The 19,693-nt window shown below is 42.1% G+C and overlaps 1 protein-coding gene across 2 annotated transcripts in view; it reads left to right on the forward strand.

Moving 5' to 3' along the window:
• mocos (molybdenum cofactor sulfurase) overlaps positions 1–19,693 on the forward strand; it is a 108,439-nt gene that overhangs the window by 50,747 nt on the left and 37,999 nt on the right. For both annotated transcript variants that reach the window (XR_013548718.1, XM_078418743.1), the window contains exon 8: positions 781–1,224. Coding sequence is in view for 1 of the 2 variants with exons in the window: in XM_078418743.1 (XP_078274869.1) it covers positions 781–1,224 (444 nt within the window). In the remaining variant the exon portion in view is untranslated. The remainder of the gene's footprint in view (positions 1–780; positions 1,225–19,693) is intronic.

The following is a 19,693-nucleotide window of genomic DNA, read 5'->3' on the forward strand; positions in this document are numbered from 1 at the left end:
TCTAATTGCTATCATTCAAATGTGTGCATTTTATGTTATTACTTCTCAGCCTTTTGTGGTATGTGATAGCTTTATTTCTCCATCTATCACCTATTCACCTGATCTGTGCAGCACTGGCAAACATTTATAACTATCCCTTGTTTATCCCAAGATGATGATAATGTCGCATTTTCAAGTCAGAATGACATGTGACTTGGAGGGGAGGCTGCAGGTGGTGGTGCTCCCTTGCACGTGCTTCTTGGCGGTAGAGATCACAGAGTCGGGAGATGGTGTTGGAATAGCTTCCTGCACGAGAAATCATTGTTCCTCTTCTGAAAATGCAGATTCTCTACATTAAAAAGGCTACTTGCTATGCAAATTCCCCATTGGTTTTGCAATTTCTTTCAACAATATAAAAGCAAAGTGCAAAGAATAAGTATTAATGATTTTAAATTGGAAGCAGGATTAAGTCTGTGAACCTTTTTTTCTTCCCTGAAATTCATATTTCATTTAGATACCCATTGGTAACACTACAGGAAATATGTAAAAATAAGCATGCAAGGTATGGCATTGAAATATGTTGTTGGTGGTGAACTATTTGCAAGCTCTCCTTTCGCACTGCAATGGTATGTCAGGCAAGATAATGCACTCAACCCTCTGGAATTAGATTTAAGACTTTAACAGAGATATAAGTGCCATCTCTGGGCCATAGGTATAAAAATAATAGTGTCTTCACAAGTTAGCAATGTTAGATAAAATTTGTTAAGCAGAATACTAATTGCTTATAATTATTTTCAACAGGCAGGCCATGTCTGTGGAGATACTTTGGATATGATTGATGGTCATCCTACTGGTTCAGTCCGAATATCCTTTGGCTACATGTCAACATTTGATGACGCGCAAACATTTTTAAAATTTATTATAGATTGTTTTGTTAAGCAGCCAGTTTGTTTTGACAAAGACATCCTGTCTAAACTTAACTCGTATGGGACAATGAAAGAGAAAGGTGATTTATGGACAGAGAATTTCACAGATGAAGATATCGTCTCAGTAAAGGAAGTTCCTTCAGAAATTGCTGTAGCATGTTCTCAGGGAGTTGAAATTTCTCCTTATCAGCGTTTGTCAGACGATCCATCAAAGTGGAATAAAAACCCAGCAACTTCCAAATTAATTTCCAATGGCAGTAATTTGGCAACTCTCACAAACATCTACCTCTACCCAATCAAGTCCTGTGCTGCTGTTGAGGTGGGTATGGATTTATTTTATGAGTAAACAGTGCTTTGATATTGTGAAGAGGGGTGTGTATCAATCAATTCTGTTGCTTCATCTGTGCTTATAATATAAATTTGCAACAAAACTATTTTACTCATCAGTCATCATTCATAGATGGCCAAATAAGAATGTTTGGCCTGAAGAGTAACCTATTTTAATCTTCTATGCTAATAGTTTTGTTATCATAGAAGATTAAAATAGATCCCTCTTAAGGTAAAATACTGTTATTCACCTATTTTTGATTCAATTGACAATGATTATTCCAAGTCTGCACACCTGGGGTCAAAGGTAATACCAGCATTTAATTGGTAACCAAAAATTTTGAACGCCCTTCTGGAACAACATTTTGACTTTCCACATGTAGAAACAAAAAAATGCAGATGCTGGTTTTTGAAAAAAGACAATGTGCTGGAATAACTCAGCAGGTCAGGCAGCATCCATGTAGAACTTTGTGACTTTGTAGAAGTTTATAAGATCAAGGAGTGTACATCTTATGTGAACAACCACAGTCTTTACCCAGGGAAGGGAGTCTAAAATTGGAGGACATATGTTTAAAGTGGGAAGAAAAAGAGACTTAAAAGCGACCTGAGGGAGCATCTTTTTCACACAGAGGGTGGCGCATATATGCAACGAGCTGCCAGAAGTAGTGGTAGAAGCAGTGCAATAATGACATTTAAAAGACACTTGAAGAGGTACGTTGATTGGAAAGATTTGGAAGGATATCTGCCAAGCTCAAGCAAGTGGAACTAGGCCAGCATGGATAAATTATTCTGTAGGACCTGTTGTCATGTTGTATAGCTTGCTCTGTAATCTGATCTCCACATCCTTTGATTCCCTGTGAATACAGAAATCTATTGATCTCAATGATGAATATACTCAATCACTGTCTTTTGTTAAGGAGGATACCAGAGGTTTACAAACCTCTCAATGAAGAAAATGTTCCATGCAAATATCCTAAATAAAGTCAACAGAATTGGGCCCAGCTGGGTTTTATTGATGAGACACTCTTCAGTAATTAAATGAGCTTGAACTAGTCATTTAAAGCAGGAGGGCATTCCAAGCAAAATGGAAAATCTCCAGGATTTCTAAAACCTGTGGACAGATGCTCCTTACATTGGCATGGAACATTATATGTAAATTGGATTTGATGTTTGTAAACTCTATGGCAAAGGTTGTCTCAATGTCTTTATTAAATTTGTATTTGATGATGTGATGTGATGATATGGCCCACTGTTTGATCCAGGTTACTATACTCATGGGTGAAGGAGGGTTTGATTTGATGTTTGTGCAATAGATAGTGATTGTCCCTGCGGTCTCACTGTCTGAAGGGCACCCTATTGTGAGGAATCACATGACTAACATCACCTAATTGGCAAATGACCATTAAGAGCTCTTGCTCAATAAAGCAGCTTTCATATAAATCCCTTCAATCGAACCTCTGATTGGGAAAATCTTTACAAAGCATGTAATTGTTGAAATTTGTTTGTGGCTTTTCTCAGGTCAACTTGCAAGCTATCATTAATATTGTTCTAATTATTGATTATTTTATCCAGATTACTTTATTAGTACGTTTGTGTTTCCCGATGGAAATCATTCAAGATGTGTTTTGAGTTAGTTGATATGCAGGGAATGGTACCAATCCTACAAGATAGGGCCAGTGCATGTTAGGGATGTTACTGCCAGTTGTAACCTGAAATCTGACTCTACTGCCTTCCAGCTTCCATGTCTAGGAATGGAGTTTGTGCTGACATTTTAATCAAGTCAAGTCAAGTCAATTTTATTTGTATAGCACATTTAAAAACAACCCACGTTGACCAAAGTGCTGTACATCTGATTAGGTTCCAATGGGAAAAAAAATGAAACATACAGTAGCACGCAAACAGTTCACAGCGCCTCCTCAATGAGCCTCAAACGCTAGGGAGTAGAAATAGGTTTTGAGCCTGGACTTAAAGGAGTCGATGGAGGGGGCAGTTCTGATGGGGAGAGGGATGCTGTTCCACAGTCTAGGAGCTGCAACCGCAAAAGCGCGGTCACCCCTGAGCTTAAGCCTAGACCGCGGGATAGTGAGTAGCCCCAAGTCGGCCGACCTGAGGGACCTGGAGTTAGAGAGGGGGGTTAGAAGATTTTTGATGTAGGGGGGGGAGTGTCCATTTAGGGCTTTATACGTGAATAGGAGGAGCTTGAAGTTGATTCTGTACCGTACAGGGAGCCAGTGGAGAGAGGCCAGAATCGGGGTGATGTGGTCCCTTTTACGGGTACCCGTCAGGAGTCTCGCTGCGGCGTTTTGGACCAGTTGCAGGCGGGACAGGGAAGATTGGCTGATCCCAGTGTATAGGGAGTTGCAGTAGTCTAGGCGGGAGGAAATGAAAGCGTGAATGATTTTTTCTGTGTCGTCGAATTGGAGGAAAGGTTTGATTTTAGCTATGGTTCGAAGTTGGACTTGCTTATCAAATTTTAATGCAGAGTCAAATATCATGCCGAGGTTTTTGACATGCGGTTTGACTAGGCAGGATAGACTTCCGAGACTGCCTGTTATCAATTTGATGGAGTCGGGGGGGCCGAATAGGATGATCTCAGACTTGCTCTCATTTAATTGGAGGAAGTTCTGTGCCATCCAACATTTTATGTCCTCAAGGCAGTGTAAGAGGCTGTTTAAATTTGACTGGTTGTTGGGTTTCAGGGGGAGGTAAAGCTGAGTGTCATCGGCATAGCAGTGGAAAGAAATGCCGTGCCTTTGAATGATTTGGCCAAGGGGGAGCATGTATAGAGAGAAGAGAATGGGGCCTAGGATGGAGCCTTGTGGAACTCCGCAGGAGAGGCTAGCTGGAGCAGAGGAATAACTGCCTATGTTATCATATCATATATATACAGCCGGAAACAGGCCTTTTCGGCCCTCCAAGTCCGTGCCGCCCAGTGATCCCCGCACATTAACACTATCCTACACCCACTAGGGACAATTTTTACATTTACCCAGCCAATTAACCTACATACCTGTACGTCTTTGGAGTGTGGGAGGAAACCGAAGATCTCGGAGAAAACCCACGCAGGTCACGGGGAGAACGTACAAACTCCTTACAATGCAGCACCCGTAGTCAGGATCGAACCTGAGTCTCCGGCGCTGCATTCGCTGTAAAGCAGCAACTCTACCGCTGCGCTACCGTGCCGCCTATGTTGATGGCGAAACTCCTATCTTTGAGGTACGAAGCGAACCAGCTCAGGGCAGTGCCATCAATGCCAACCGCGTACCAGAGACGGTCAATAAGGATGGTGTGGTCCACTGTATCGAACGCTGCGCTGAGGTCGAGAAGGAGCAGGATTGCACAGTCGCCGGTGTCGATGGCGAGAAGCAGGTCGTTGTGTACCTTCAACAAGGCAGACTCTGTGCTGTGGTGGGCTCTGAAACCTGACTGGAAACTTTCCAGGATGGTGTTTTGGTGCAGGTAGGGCACTAATTGGTTTAGGATTGCCTTTTCAAGGACTTTTGACAGGAATGGCAGTTTGGAAATGGGTCTGTAGTTGCTAGGCAAGGTGGGGTCTAGGTTAGGTTTTTTCAGTTGCACTTTAAACTATATTAACATTCCCCTAGTATCATTATCATAAATGAATCATAAATGTCAGATTAGCAGTTATGGACATGGTTCGTTAGAATGATCCATTCAGAGCTTGTCATTCACTATTTGCTACAAAATGAAAAGAAGGGTCATGGTGTGATTTGCTGCACCTAATGCCTGTCAGCAGAGTTGGGACAGTCCAAGAAATAGTGGACAAGAATTGTGGATGGTGGTTCACTACATACATGGGTTTGGGATCAACCAAAAGGTAACTGTGTGGTGACACCTGGTGGCATCCCAAGGGCACAACGAACCATCGGCTCTAGAGGGTGGTGTCTTGGTGTGGGAGGCGCCAGCCACGGGGGCGGTACCTGTGTTGGTATTTAAGGCCAGGCAACGCCCTTGACCGGGGAAGTAGTAGGGAGCTGTACTGGAGAGAATAAACACGTCTAGTGCACGCAACTCGTGTCCGATTAGTTTTTGGCTGGACTCCATCGAGTTCCTGCTACATTGGTGACCTCGACGCCTAGGAAGGATAATCCTGGAGGGGAAATCTGAAAATAAAATGCATTCGGCCGCTGCCGCCCACGAGGCCGAACTCAACGCGGTATCGCTGAAGCTCCCTACATTTTGGAACTCGCAGCCGGGGGTTTGGTTTCGACAGGCCGAATCCCAATTTTACGTCCGCGGCATTACAACCGAGGAGACCCGCTATCACTATGTGGTAGGCGCCCTGGACCAGCAGACGGCCGGTCGGGTCGCTCCTTACCTGGATAATCCGCCGGCGGCGAATAAATACACAGGCCTCAAGACGCTGCTGCTCTGGATCTTAGGGGTCGAGCCGAATGCAGCGCGCCTGTCTGGTCCTTAACATAGATGCCCTCGGCCCTCATGAGTGAGATGCTCACGCTCATGGGCGACCACCAGCCCTGCCCGCTCTTTGAATTTACCTACCTGCAGCAGTTGCCACGAGACATCCGCCGGCAGCTCACGGGGGAGAGCTTCGAACTGTGGTCCGCCATGGCCCGCCTGTTGGGGACGCAGCTCCACTACTCGACAGCGTACCATCCCCAGCGTTTCCACCGCTGTCTGAAGGCCGCCCTGAAGGCTCGTCTCATGGGCCCGGGGTGGATGGACGAGTTGCCATGGGTCCTGTTGGGGATTCGGACGGCCCCCAAGGAGGATCTGTAATCGTCCTCCGCGGAGTTGGTATATGGTGCTCCGCTTACCGTCCCCGGGGAGTTTGTCCCAGCTGCTGAGGGGTCCCAGGAAACCCCGTCATCGGTGCTGATCCGCTTGCGGGAGATGGTCGGCGTATTGTCTCCCATCCCAACGTCGTGTCATGACCCCTTCCCATGTGCCAATGCAGCTGATGAGCTGCCCGTACGTTTTTCTTCGCCGTGACTCTCACAGGTCGCCCTTGCAGCGCCCTTATGAAGGTCCCTTTCGCGTGCTGCGGCACGGGACTACTACATTTGATTTGGACATGGGAGGCCGGCGCGAAACTGTGTCTGTGGCTCGTTTGAAACCGGCCCACTTGGACCTGAGCGAGCCAGTCCATGTGGCTCAACCGCCCCATCGCGGGCGACGCCGTCCCGGACTCCCGGAGATTCTTACGAACCAAGCAAGCCCCCAGGGTATGGGATTGTATCTATGTGTTCGGGCCGCCACGTTCGGCGCCTCTGGTTCTGGGGTGGGTCATGTGGTGACACCTGGTGGCATCCCAAGGGCACAACGAACCATCGGCTCTAGAGGGCGGCTTCTTGGTGTGGGAGGCGCCAGCCACAGGGGCGGTACCCATGTTGGTATTTAAGGCCGGGCAACGCCCTTGACCGGGGGAGTAGTAGGGAGCTGTACTGGAGAGAATAAACACGTCAGGTGCACGCAACTCGTGTCCGATTAGTTTTTGGCTGGACTCCATCGCGTTCCTGCTACAACTGCACCATAAAAAAATCGGTGGCAATTCTACAAGATAGGGCAAGTGCATGTACCGCCAGTTGTGGATGTTAGTGCCAGTTGTGGTCTGAAACCTGACTGCACTGCCTTGAGGACTTGCTCCACCTCTAACCTGTGGGATTCTACAATGGAATGGTAGATAAACCCTTTGTAATTTGTAGAACACCTCAGTGATTTGTGCGGCCATTACATGAGGATTAGGTAACACTTCCATTTAAAATTTCCATTAGTTTTCACTTTCCTGTTAATTTCAAGCATTTCAGCTCTGAAAGGGAATTTGATTACTTGATATTTTTCAGACCTCTGCAGAAGCTTGGTGAATTGCTAAGTCCTTTCTGCTCTCACCAATTGCTCTGTGTCTCGAATTTTTTCTTGATTACTTTTTACTCCAGTTTATCTCCCATTTGCCACCAATAAAGAGGAAGAGGTAAAAGATTGGACTTTTTTGCCTTCCATCACAGTGAGGAATGTGGGGAATCCACTGTGGTGGATGTTTATGCTAACTTTTATGTAGTTGTGTGTCTTGTCGCTTTATTTTCTGTATGGTGATATGGTAATTTGCACATCACTGTACATGTGACAGTAAAAGACCTTTGAAACCTTGGAAACCTTTCTTGCATCTGAATGTGCAAGAAAACCATTGCCATTGCTTTCAATGTAAGTAACAAACTTCCTCAATTTGCTGACATAAAGCAATCTCCCAAAATTTGAATTGCTGACTTTTGAACGTAGAGCACTAGTGCACAGGAAGTGGCCCATTAGTGCACAAAATCCATGCAGAACATGATGCCAGGTTTAAATAATCTCCTTTGCCCACAGGTGATCCATATTCCTTCATTTTCTGCAGATCCAATGTAAAAGCCACTTAAATGCACCTCTGAAATTTCCACAAATCTCTCCTCACCACATCCTATCCTACCAGATATCTAATAACTGTAACTTAGTGCAGTAGTGAAGGGAAAACAAGAAGACAATGAAAATTAACTTGCGTTGTCACTGACTTTAACACTAACACATAGCACCTATTTTTGGGGTTGTTAAGGGATGGGAATCAACACGTAGTCAGACACCAGCTTAGAGTAACCTGTGCCGATCAAAAGGGTAAAGATTGATGCAAGTAGCAGCTGAATGGAAGGTAAGACTCAACTGTACACTACTGCACATACTGATTTCAGTGGGCAGCTACTGAAGAAGGCTTAGAAACAGAACGTTCTTGAAACATTTAGTAAGTCAAGCAGCATCAGTGAAAACAGAAACAGAGTTTGATCAGTTCTGACAAAGGGTCTTCAAACTGGAACCTTAACTCTACCTCTCTTTCCACAGAAGCTGCCTGTCCTCTTGGGTGTTTTCAGCAATTTTTGTTTTTATTTCAGATTTCCAGCATCTGCAGCCATTTTATTGATTTTGCAAACATCGAAGATGGCAGCTCATATGCATATGTAAATTCTTTCTACAGTTTTTGTCTCCCATAAACCTACATGCGATCTCAGACCTCAGCAGCACACAAACGACGACCAAACATTCTAACTGTAGTGCACTGTCTTGTAGCTGGACAGCTGGAGTCTCAGCTGAACCAGTACAATTGCAAATGGTATATCATTATTTCACATAGTTATATGGGAAAAAAATTGATTCTTGGTTGATGGATCAAATTGTAAATATTGTTACATGAGCTAATAAATGTACATTTGAAAATGGTACATTTTGTTAAACATGCAGTACCTCACAGTTTAATCATAAAAGATATCTAGTCTGATCATATTTAATCAACTACTTAGTATTCCCACATGCCATCTCGCATGTCAGTTTGAAGAGTCGTGGCTGATATAATACTCAAGTAAATGAAAAGGGTTTGACTAATGTATTCAAATTCAAAAGAGATCCATTTACATTATAAAGAAATTTTATCATTAAAAATTCATTGGGAGAACTGACATGACATTTAAAAACTCTTGACGCAAGACACAAGCTTATTTGGATCTTTCTCTTTGATGATTTTAATTGCTTCTTTCCCACTTTTAATGATGTGGATATAAAAAGAATAGGATTCTATAAAGTAATCTGGGAACTGAATTAGTTTAATAGCCTAGATTTACCTGGTGTGATCTGCCATGGTAACACCCAGTAAAGATGAATACTTGCAGTTTGTTGGACAAAACATTTGTTTATGAAATGGATTTTTATTTTTCATGCTATTCAGCCAATTCAATTGTACATAAGAACCAGGGCTGCAAATAAGACCTATTTCAAGTTTTGCCAAAAACAAGCAGTGTCATGCCGGATCAATCCCACCCTTTAATATTGATCTTCTTGAACTCTTGACCATGACTTTTTAATCCTGTCCATGTGATTTTTTTTTTCCTTTATCTAATTAATCTAGGCATAAGGAATATTTTACCATTCATTTTTATTATCTTGTTACGAACTGGTTGTCTATGGATAAAACCGGTTCTTGTTTTAATATTGTGTCCAATTCCTTAATAATTGTGTATGTTTTTATAAGATCCACTCTCATCCTTCTAAATTCCAGTGAATACAAGCCCAGTTGCTCCATTCTTTCATCATATGACAGTCCCGCCATTCTGTGAATTAACCTCATGAACTTACGCTGCACTTCCTCAATAGCAAGAATGTCCTTCCTCAAATTAGGAGACCAAAACTGGAGACCAATATTCCAGGTGTGGTCTCACCAGGGCCCTGTTCAACTTCAGAAGGACTTCTATGCTCCTACACTCAACTCCTCTCGTTATGAACGCCAAGATGCCATTAGCTTTCTTCACTGCCTGGTGTACCTGCATGCTTACGTTCTGTGAGTGATCTACAAGGATACCCAGGTCTCGTTGTACTTCCCCTTTTCCTAACCTGACACAATTCAGATAATAATCTGCCTTCCTGTTCTTGCCACCAAAGTAGATAACCTCACATTTATCCACATTAAACTGCATCTGCCATGCATCTCTGCCCACTCACCCAACCTGTCCAACTCATCCTGAATCCTCATAACATCCTCTTCACAGTTCACACTGCCACCCAGCTTTGCGCCATCTGCAAATTTGCTAATGTTACTTTTAATTCCTCCATCTAAGTCACTATTGTATATTGTAAATAGCTGTGATCCCAGCACCAAGCCTTCCGGCTCCTCACCAGTTAGCCTGCCATTCTGAAAGGGGCCGTTAATCCCAAATCTTTGTTTCCTGTCTGGCAACCAATTTTCTATCCATGTCTGTGCCCTACCCCAATACCATGTGCTCTAATTTTGCCCACAAATCTCCTGTGTGGGACCTTATCAAAGGCTTTCTGAAAGTCCAGGTACACTACATCCATTGGCTCTCCCTCGTCCATTTTACTTGTTACATAGTCGAGCATGATTTCCCCTTCGTAAATCCATGCTGACTTGTTACTGCTATCCAAATGCGCCGCTATTACATCTTTAATAATCGACTCCAGCATCTTCACCATCTTAAAAAGTGGGATAACATTAGATCCCCTCCAATCCACAGGAACTGATCCAGAATCTATAGAACATTGGAAAATTAACACCAATGCGTCCATGATTTCTAGAGCCACCTCCTTGAGTACCCTGGGATGCAGACCATCAGGCCCTGGGGATTTATCAGCATTCAGTACCATCAGTCTACCCAACACCATTTCCTGACTAATGTGAATTTCCTTCAGTTCCTCCAACACCTTGGGTCCTCTGACCACTAGTACATCTGGGAAATCGTTTGTGTCTTCCTTGTGAAGACAGAACCAAAGTACCTGTTCAACTTGTCTGCCATTTCCGTGTTCCCCATAATAAATTCACCTGTTTCTGTCTTCAAGAGACGCACATTTGTCTTAACTAATTTTTTCCTCTTTACATACCTAAAGAAGCTTTTACTATCCTCCTTTATATTCTTGGCTAGCTTACTTTTGCACCTCATCTTTTCTCCCTGTATTGCCTTTTTAGTTACCTTCTGTTGATCTTTAAAACTTTCCCAATCCTCTGGCTTCCTGCTCATCTTTGCTATGTTATGTCTTCTCTTTTATTTTTATACTCTCCTTGACTTCTCTTGTCAGCCACGGTCGTCTCTTACTCCCTTTATAATTTTTCTTCCTCTTTGGAATGAAATAATCCTTCTGGATTATTCCCAGAAATACCTACCGTTGCTGTTCCACTGTCATCCCTGCTAGGGTCCCTTTCCAGTCAACTTTGGCCAGCTCCTTTTTCATGCCTCCATAGTCCCCTTTGTTCAACTGCAATACTGACACTTTTACCTTCTCGCTCTCAAATTGCAGATTAAAACTTATCATATTATGGTCACTACCTCCTAATGGTTCCCTTATCAAATCCGGCTCGTTAAACATCTGACACATATAATTTTCTTATCTCCCATTCTTGCACCTTTGCCCAAGGTGCCAACCTGTCATCTTCTCCTATTCAATAACCTGGTCAAAATCTCCAGCTTTTTTAAAAGTTGTTTAAGATTGCCAGTATTTTCTGCATTTTGTTTTTCTTTTGTTTTGTGTTATTCTGATGCCCATCACTGCCCACTTGCTGTACATTTGCAATCCTGTGCTGTGTTTATTGATTGATTACAGTATGCAGATGGTTTGTTGTAGAATTTATGTGTCTTAAATTTTGATTTAGAGCCACTTTAAAATGTCTTCCAGTAAACTTGGTGAGACAGATGTATTGATAAAAGCAGGAAGCACTAATGCTAAAAATCTAATCAATTATACCATAGGGGGTTGTCCTGTATGTTGGAGACTACTGGAAGTACCAAGATGTATAACCCTTTGTCAGAGTTTTTGTTGTTAAATTGGAGAAGAGCAAAAAAGAACCATCATTTTGCTTTGTTATAAGAAAGATGTTGTCAAGCTGGAAAGGGTACAGGATGTCGCCAGGACTCAAGGGCCTGAGCTGTAGGGATAGGTTGAGCAGGCTAGGACTTTATTCTTTGGAATGCAGGCGGATGAGGGGTGATCTTACAGAGCTATAAAAGATCATAGGAGGAATAAATGGGTAAGTACACAGTCTTTTGTCCAGAGTAGGGGACATAGGTTTAAGGTGAGTAAGGTAAGGTAAGTTTAATAGGAACCTGAGGGGTAACTTTCTTCTACAAAGGATGGTGGGTTTATGGAATGAGTTGCTGAAGGAGGTAGTTGAGTTACTATCATAATGTTTAAGAGACATTTGAAGTTACATGAATAGGATAGGTTTAGAGGATTTTGGGCCAAGCACGGGAAGGTGAGACTAATGTAGATGGGCCATGTTGGGTCAAAGGGTCTGATTCCACACTGTATGACTCCATGACTCTATTTCCACTTCTGCATCTTGGATGGTGATTGCGGTATGTACTCCACCATGTTTCCTGACGTCGATATCTAATTCCTTCATCTTGCTGACATTGAGGGACAGGTTATTATCCTGACACCATATTACACAGCGCTAGAGCTGCTGCCTTACAGCCCCAGATACCTGGGTTTGATTTTGACTGTGGATGCTGTTTGTATGGAGTTTGTGTGTTCTCCCTATGATCATGAGGGCTTTCCTCGGGTGCTTCGGTTTCCTCCTACATTCCAAAGACGTGCAGGTTTTTAGGTTAATTTGCCTCAGTAAATTGCCCCCAGTGTGTAGGATACAACTAGTGTACAGGATGATCGATGGTCAGTGTGGACTTGGTGAGTCAAAGAGCCTGTTTCCACGGTGTATCTCTAAACTAAACTAAACTAAACGACTAACTTCCCTATCTCTGTCTTTTCATTGCTTGTGATTCGGCCCACCAGAGAGGTGTCATCTGCCAACTTGTAGATGGAGTAAGAACCAAATTTGGCTGCAGAGTCATGAATATTTAGGGAATACTAGACTAAGTGGACCCATTGGGCACAAACCTCTCTTGCATTGGTGCAGCCCTCTCTCCCCCCCTCCCCTCTCCCCCCTCCCCTCCTCCCCTCTCCCCCCTCCCCTCTCCCCCCCTCCCCTCTTCCCCCCCTCCCCTCTCCCCCTCCCCTCTCCTCTCCCCCCTCCCCTCCCCTTCCCCCTCTCCTCTCCCCCCTCCCCTCCCCTTCCCCCTCACTCCACTCTCCCTCCACCTCCCCTCCCCCCTTCCCTCCTTCTCCCCCCCACTCCATCCCCCTCAACCCCCCTTATCCTCCCCCCTCTTCCTCCCTCCCCCCTCCCTCCCTCCTTAGGAGATAGATTTAAACTTTAAAATGTGAATAACTTTTAAAATATAACACCGATTTCAATAAAACTTCTTCCATTAGCACCAAAGGGACGACGGTGAGTAAGGTGGGCCTAAAATTGTTGCGCTATCGTGTACCGTTTTGGCTGTAGTTCAGGAACAAACAAACAAACGAGTTTTACTATATAGATATTACGTGGTCTGGGGAAAACATAATTACCCCTCTTGTTCATATCTGAAAAACACTCTTGACTCTTGGTCTACACTGAAGTAGGAGTGGATACTGGATAAATAGACAGTGGATATTGTCTCTTTTGAAACTATTTTAGTGACGGAGCTACTTCTTAAGAGCAGATTGGTAATGTCCACATCTGCAATTTTCCGCTTACTATTTTTAACATTTCCCCCTGCCCACTACCATTCCATCTGAGGTAGAAATTACCCCATTCATTTTATAGAATTTGAACCAACACACTTTGGCAAAGCTATTCAATTAGTCTTATTTTCCTGCATTTTTCTTGTCGACCTTGCAGCTTTTTCCATTTCATGTATCAATTGAATTCAGTTTAAAAGCTATGAATGAATCTGATTTCATCATTTTTTCAGGCAGTGTTATGCCTTGCTCTTTTACCTATACCTTTAACTCGATATCCTCCAGTCATTAACTGTGCAAAATAAACAATTTTTCTTTATTCTTTCAAAACTCTGCAGGTTTTTGAGCACTTGTATCAAAGTTCCCCTTAATCTTCTCCACTATGTAGAACGATTTCAATTTCTCCACATTATCAAGGATGTGTAAGCTTGGCAGCATGTGTTATTAAACCATGTTGATGGTTGTCAGTTGGGTGCGACAATACAGGCTGGGTGAGGTGGGGGTACAACGTTCACTGTTACTGTATATGAAGCTGGAATTGGAGGAAAGTAGATATCTTCAAATTACTGTAGGTTTAGTTTAGAGATACAGCGCGGAAAAGAGGCCCATTGGCCCACCGAGTCCACACCAACCAGCGATTCCTGCAACACTAAAAAATCTTTGTACTTAACATAATTGTATTTAATTGTATTTATGTATTTATTTGTTTTTGCATTTATTGCATATATGTTTGTACGCACCGTCAGGATTGGCTATTTTTTAATTTCGTTGTACTCGTTGCAATGACAATAAATGAATATTATTATTATTATTATTATTATTAACACAAGCCTACACACACTGGGGACAATTTACACTTATAAGCAAGTAAACAAACCCAAGCCAATTAACCTTTGGAGTGTGGGAGGAAACCAAAGATCTCAGAGAATATCCACATGGTCACGGGAAGAACGTACAAACTCGGTACAGACAGCACATGTAGTCGGGTCTCTGGCGCTGTATGGCAGCAACTCTACCGCTGTGCCACCGTGCCGCCCAAAATAGAGCAATTCTATAGAGAAAATTGGACAGAGAATTTTAAATTATATTATTTGAGATTATGAAGGCATAACATTTTCCATGTTTTGTTTTAATATTGTTGTCTGAAAACTAATTTTAATATTGCAATTTTGCTTATATGTGTATGATTAATATATTCATTTCAATTTACATTCAATATTTTTTTTGAAATGAATATTTTGTAAGTAGGAAGAATTATGAGTTAAATTGTTTTGTATTAGTTGAAGTAGTATAAGAGAAGCATCTGCAACTCTTGGTACCTGTATTTAGTGTAAGATTGTTATCCTTTCTTTTTCTGGAACAAAATTAAAGGAGGCCATTATTAGTCTTTCCCTCCAGTGAATTGATGTGGAAAAGTCATGAAAGTGTGCAGAACACAAATTTCATTTGTAGTATTGAGCTGGTAGAAAGCCGCATTGACTGTATTTTACCTTATTCTTCCCTGTGTTCCTTCTGAATTTTATGAAGGAGGATTACCATTCTCCTCCTAGAGCAGATACCATGACGGGATAGAGAAAATATATAATTATGCACATGAAAAGAGGCTGAAGGAAAGAGATAAAATTGGAAGCAGTATGGAAGTGTTCAGTCATAAACATTGTAACTAAATTGGATGCAAGTGCTATTTGTTGTAATTCACAGTTTACATTACCATAGTGCATTACTCAGTCATGTCTGTTTATCTTTACTACTACACCAGAATGTTCACTACACCATTTTCACGTTTTGAACGGAAGTCTCACAATACAGGGCATCCCTCATCAATTGCCAATCAATTGTGAGGATTAATATTGAGACTTGAAATTCTAATAACCTCTACGTGGTTTTATCTCGACATTATTTTAGACGACACCAAGCGTTTCTACGATGCATTGAAGGCTGTGTATGGACCCCAGTCCTCTCGCTCCTCTCCTCTCCTCAGTGCAGACGGGACCCAGTTGCTGACAGAGAAGAAGCAGATTCTGGAGAGATGGGCTGAACATTTCAACGAGGTCCTCAATTGCCCTGCTAATATCAACGACGAGGCCATCACTCGCCTACCTCAGATGGAGATCAACCAGGACCTTGACAACCTCCCGACAGAAGAAGAAGGCCATCAAGCAACTTTCCTGTGGCAAAGCACCAGGATCAGATGCAATTCCTGCTGAAGTGTACAAAGCAGGAGGCCCTGTCATGATGCAGAAGCTGACTGAACTCTTCCAGTCCATGTGGAATGAAGGGAAGGTCCCACAACAGCTGAAAGATGTCAGAATAGTCCACATCTACAAGAGGAAAGGCAACCGCCAGTCTTGCGATAATCATCGAGGCATGTCCCTCCTGTCCATAGCTGGGAAGATCTTAGCTCGCATCCTGCTTAACCTTCTCATTCAACACCTTGAGCAGGGTCTCCTTCCAGAAAGCCAGTGCGGTTTCCGTGCTGGACGTGGAACTGTCGACATGATATTTGCTGCATGCCAACTCCAAGAAAAATGCCAAGAGCAGCATAGCGACCTGTTCGTGACCTTCATCAATCTGACAAAGGCCTTCGACACTGTCAGCAGAGATGGCTTGTGGAAGATAATGCAGAAGTTTGGCTGTCCCAGCAAGTTCATCGCGATTGTCCGGCAGTTCCATGACGGCATGATGGTGAAAGTGCGAGATGATGGAGACGAGTCGGAAGCCTTTCCAGTGACAAACGGCATGAAGCAAGGTTGTGTTCCTGCCCCTACACTCTTCAGCATGGTCTTCTCTGCCATGCTGACTCCGTGAGAATGTTTGGGAGCGGAGAGGACTCAGCCTTACCACCAAGCTGAAGGTTTACCGTGCAGTGGTACTCACCACTCTTCTCTATGTCAGTGAGACCTGGACTGTTTACAGCAGACATGCCAAACAGCTCAACCACTTTCACTTGAGCTGCCTACGCAGACTCCTTCACATCAGGTGGCAGGACAAAATTCGCAACAGAGGTCTTGGAACGGGACGGAATCCCCAGCGTCCACACCCTCCTATGGCAAGCCCAAGCCAGATGGGCAAGCCATGTCGTCAGAATGCACGAGAGTCGACTGCCAAAACAGTTTCTGTATGGAGACCTGTGTCAGGGCAAGCGCTCAGTAGGAGGATAGAAGAAACGGTTTAAGGACTGCCTCAAAGTGTCCCTCAAAGACTTGGACATCAATCTCAGCACTTGGGAGTCTCTTGCTCTGGACTGTCCAACCTAGCAAGCTCACCACAGGAGCCCGTGCAGCAGAGAACAGACGCACTGCAGAGGCCCAGAGGAAACATACCGCGCGCAAGGCCCGGGCTACCTCCACTTCCACTGCAGCAGCCATCCACTTGTGTCCTACGTGTGGGCGTACCTTCCGGGCCCGGATTGGCCTCACCAGTCACTTCTGGACCCACAGTCACCAATCCTCCAACTGAAAGTGAAGTCATGGTCATCTTCGAACCCGAAGGACGAACAACAACAACATTTTAGATGAACAAAGTATTATTGATTTTCTCTGGTACCACAGATAGATTAAGAGAAATCAAGGATAAAAATAACTTCAAGGACTGGCATCTTTGAATAGGACTGGTTCGTAAGTGGAAACTGAGAACACAACTTGGATCTGTAAAATGCTACAACCGTGAAAAATATGTGTGTTATTCATGTAACATAGGCTCCATTTGCAGAACATTCATAATGTTCAAGCATACCTAATAATATTAAGTTTTGTTTTTATCTTCCATGTAAGAGAAGCATCTTTCAAAAGCAGTTAATATTATGTGCATTAACCATTGTGATCAGGAGCTACATGATGCCAGTGGAAGTTGAGAGTGCGGATAATTCTAATAGTATGTTACAAAAACATCATATAATTTGAGAGAACTATTAAGTTCATTCATTCAAAAATTTACCGAAATCACTCCAATGTATCTTAGGCCGTCCCTCGGGATCTAGGGTGTCTTCTTCTGCTATAATATTTAACTGTTTCTTAAATAATTTCAAGGATTTTTTTCATCTTAATTTTTGTTAGAGATTTCTTCTATAACCATTTTATTGTCCAGAAATTCATGTGCCATGTAGCAGCCTCTCGTACCTGTCTCCAATATTCATTCTTTTAAAGTAAATGGGATAATTTTCAGGGACAATGTGGAATGTGCCTGTTATTACCCAATCAAACAATGCAAAAGCTGCAATACAACAATGCAATACCCAGACTGAACCTGCAGCAGTATTATACCCAGTATTATCTTGCATTTTAACTGAGATTTTGACATTATGAGCAAATCTTTGGTGTTGTCAATTTAATAGCCAGGAACAATTTCAAATACCATGTCAGCAGATTGATTTTTTTTTTAAAATCTAGGATCTATAAGAGTTATTATGAAGCTGTCATATTATCATTAAAAAATATTAATTCATGGAATTTAGATATGGAAGCCTGATCCCTTACTTGATGTCTCCTGATTGCTTGTGGGAATCTCAACTTGCTTTTCTTGGGATGTTATGGTGGTGGGAGCCCGATGTTAAATGCATTTTAGATGGGAAGTGGGAAGGAACAGAACATAGTTTTCTTTCCTGATAATTTTGCACTTTCCAGGAATTCCATCAGTTACCTAGAAACCTGATTTTAAATAATGAAAAATAACATTAAAAACTATACTGAATAAACTATACTGAATAACTATACTTATAGAAAAACTATACTGAATAACATAAAAAATATACTGAAAAACTATACTGAATCAACTATACTGAATATCAACTATGTTGATATATGATAGGTTTTGAATGATTTACTTATGTAGTTTTTAAAAATGAATTTTAACCCCCGCAAATAGAAAATTAGAGTGAATTAAAAATCAATTTTTTGTGCACAGATTGATTAATATTAAGATCCAGTTGCAATGTTTTTTTTAAAGTATATTTTAAAGGTGATTAACTTTATCTGGAGGTGTGACCAGTTTTGTGGTTGGTGCCAGATTACATCATAAAGTTTTTGAAACCTGTGTAAAAGATCCCAATCTGCACTGGAGGTCATTTGTAATTAAAATAGCTCGTTCTTTATGATGGTTTAGCTGGTTTAAAGCAAGCTTTAGTCAAAAGTAATTGATTAACCTGATGGAAAACCTGTCCATTGGAGCTTCCAAGCATTACATTTAAAGTACCCCAGAAGTCGTAGAAATCTGAAATATTTTAAAAAATGATGGAAGTACTAATCAGATTAGGAATCATATATGGAGGGAGAAAAGGGCATCAGATCATTGAATGACCTGAAATATCAATTATTTCTTCCTCCACTTATGGTGCCTGCCCTCCTGAATCTTTCTTGAATGTTTTACCTTGAATGTTACTGCGGTACACAGAACTTAGACTGTAATCAGGGAAGCCTTTGATGTAGAATTCAACAGGCGGCAAATGACTTTCCATGCTAATTTAATTTTCTACCTAGATAATTTTAATTATGTCCTCTGATTTGCAGAAGTTAAAAATAAATAGTAATGAAAAGCAAACCAATTTATAATCAATACACGTGATGCTCATCTGCTGAGGACATCATTTAATTAAGCTTCCAACTCAAGAATGCTGTATTATCATCTTTCAGGCTATTGAACTATTCATTATCTTACCAATATCTCAAAATGAACCTCATTGGACCTGAATTATAATGTTTTGGGGTGTGAGAGATGTTTCCAATCATTCTATCAATATAATAGGAGCTATAAAAGCAATGGGACATCATTAAAACTGATTCAAACATAACCCAAAGCACAACCAGAAATTCTTATTGATGAGAAATAATGGAGCCAATCGTCCACCCTTATGTTGGTACTTACCCAGGCATCTCCTTAATTCCAACACTGACATTAGTCAAATTCAATGTTGGCATTTTCTACTCTGTGGTCTGTGCTGCCGATAGCCCCATGCAGTGGTCTGCTTAGGCTGAGCAGAAAGAATGAGAGATATTATCTCCTGGAAGTAGTTTTTGTAGATATGTATTTATTGTTTAGATGCATTTGTTTAAAAACAAACTTTTTAGTATATCGTGTACTTTAGTTTAGATGTAAAAAAATCAATATTGCTTGGTTATTTGCAAATATCAAAGGGTATGGAAGTCAAGGGATTTGGGGGGGAAATGGGAAAGTAGTGTTGAGGCTGAGCAATGAATCTATTGAACTGTGGACAAGCTTTGATGGAGGCTGTTTCTTAAGTTCTTAACATTATAAAATGGGTTATGAATTATATGAGCAGCCCTGATTCGTCACATCTAGATCTTATTGTCATTGAGTATTTAGTCTAATATAGCATTTGCTTCATTGGAGCATGCTGTTGTTGGTGATTTTTTACTGCCATCAGACACTCTGGTTTCACT

Source organism: Rhinoraja longicauda, chromosome 2 (assembly GCF_053455715.1).
Source record: "Rhinoraja longicauda isolate Sanriku21f chromosome 2, sRhiLon1.1, whole genome shotgun sequence".
Taxonomy (NCBI): Eukaryota; Metazoa; Chordata; class Chondrichthyes; order Rajiformes; family Arhynchobatidae; genus Rhinoraja; species Rhinoraja longicauda.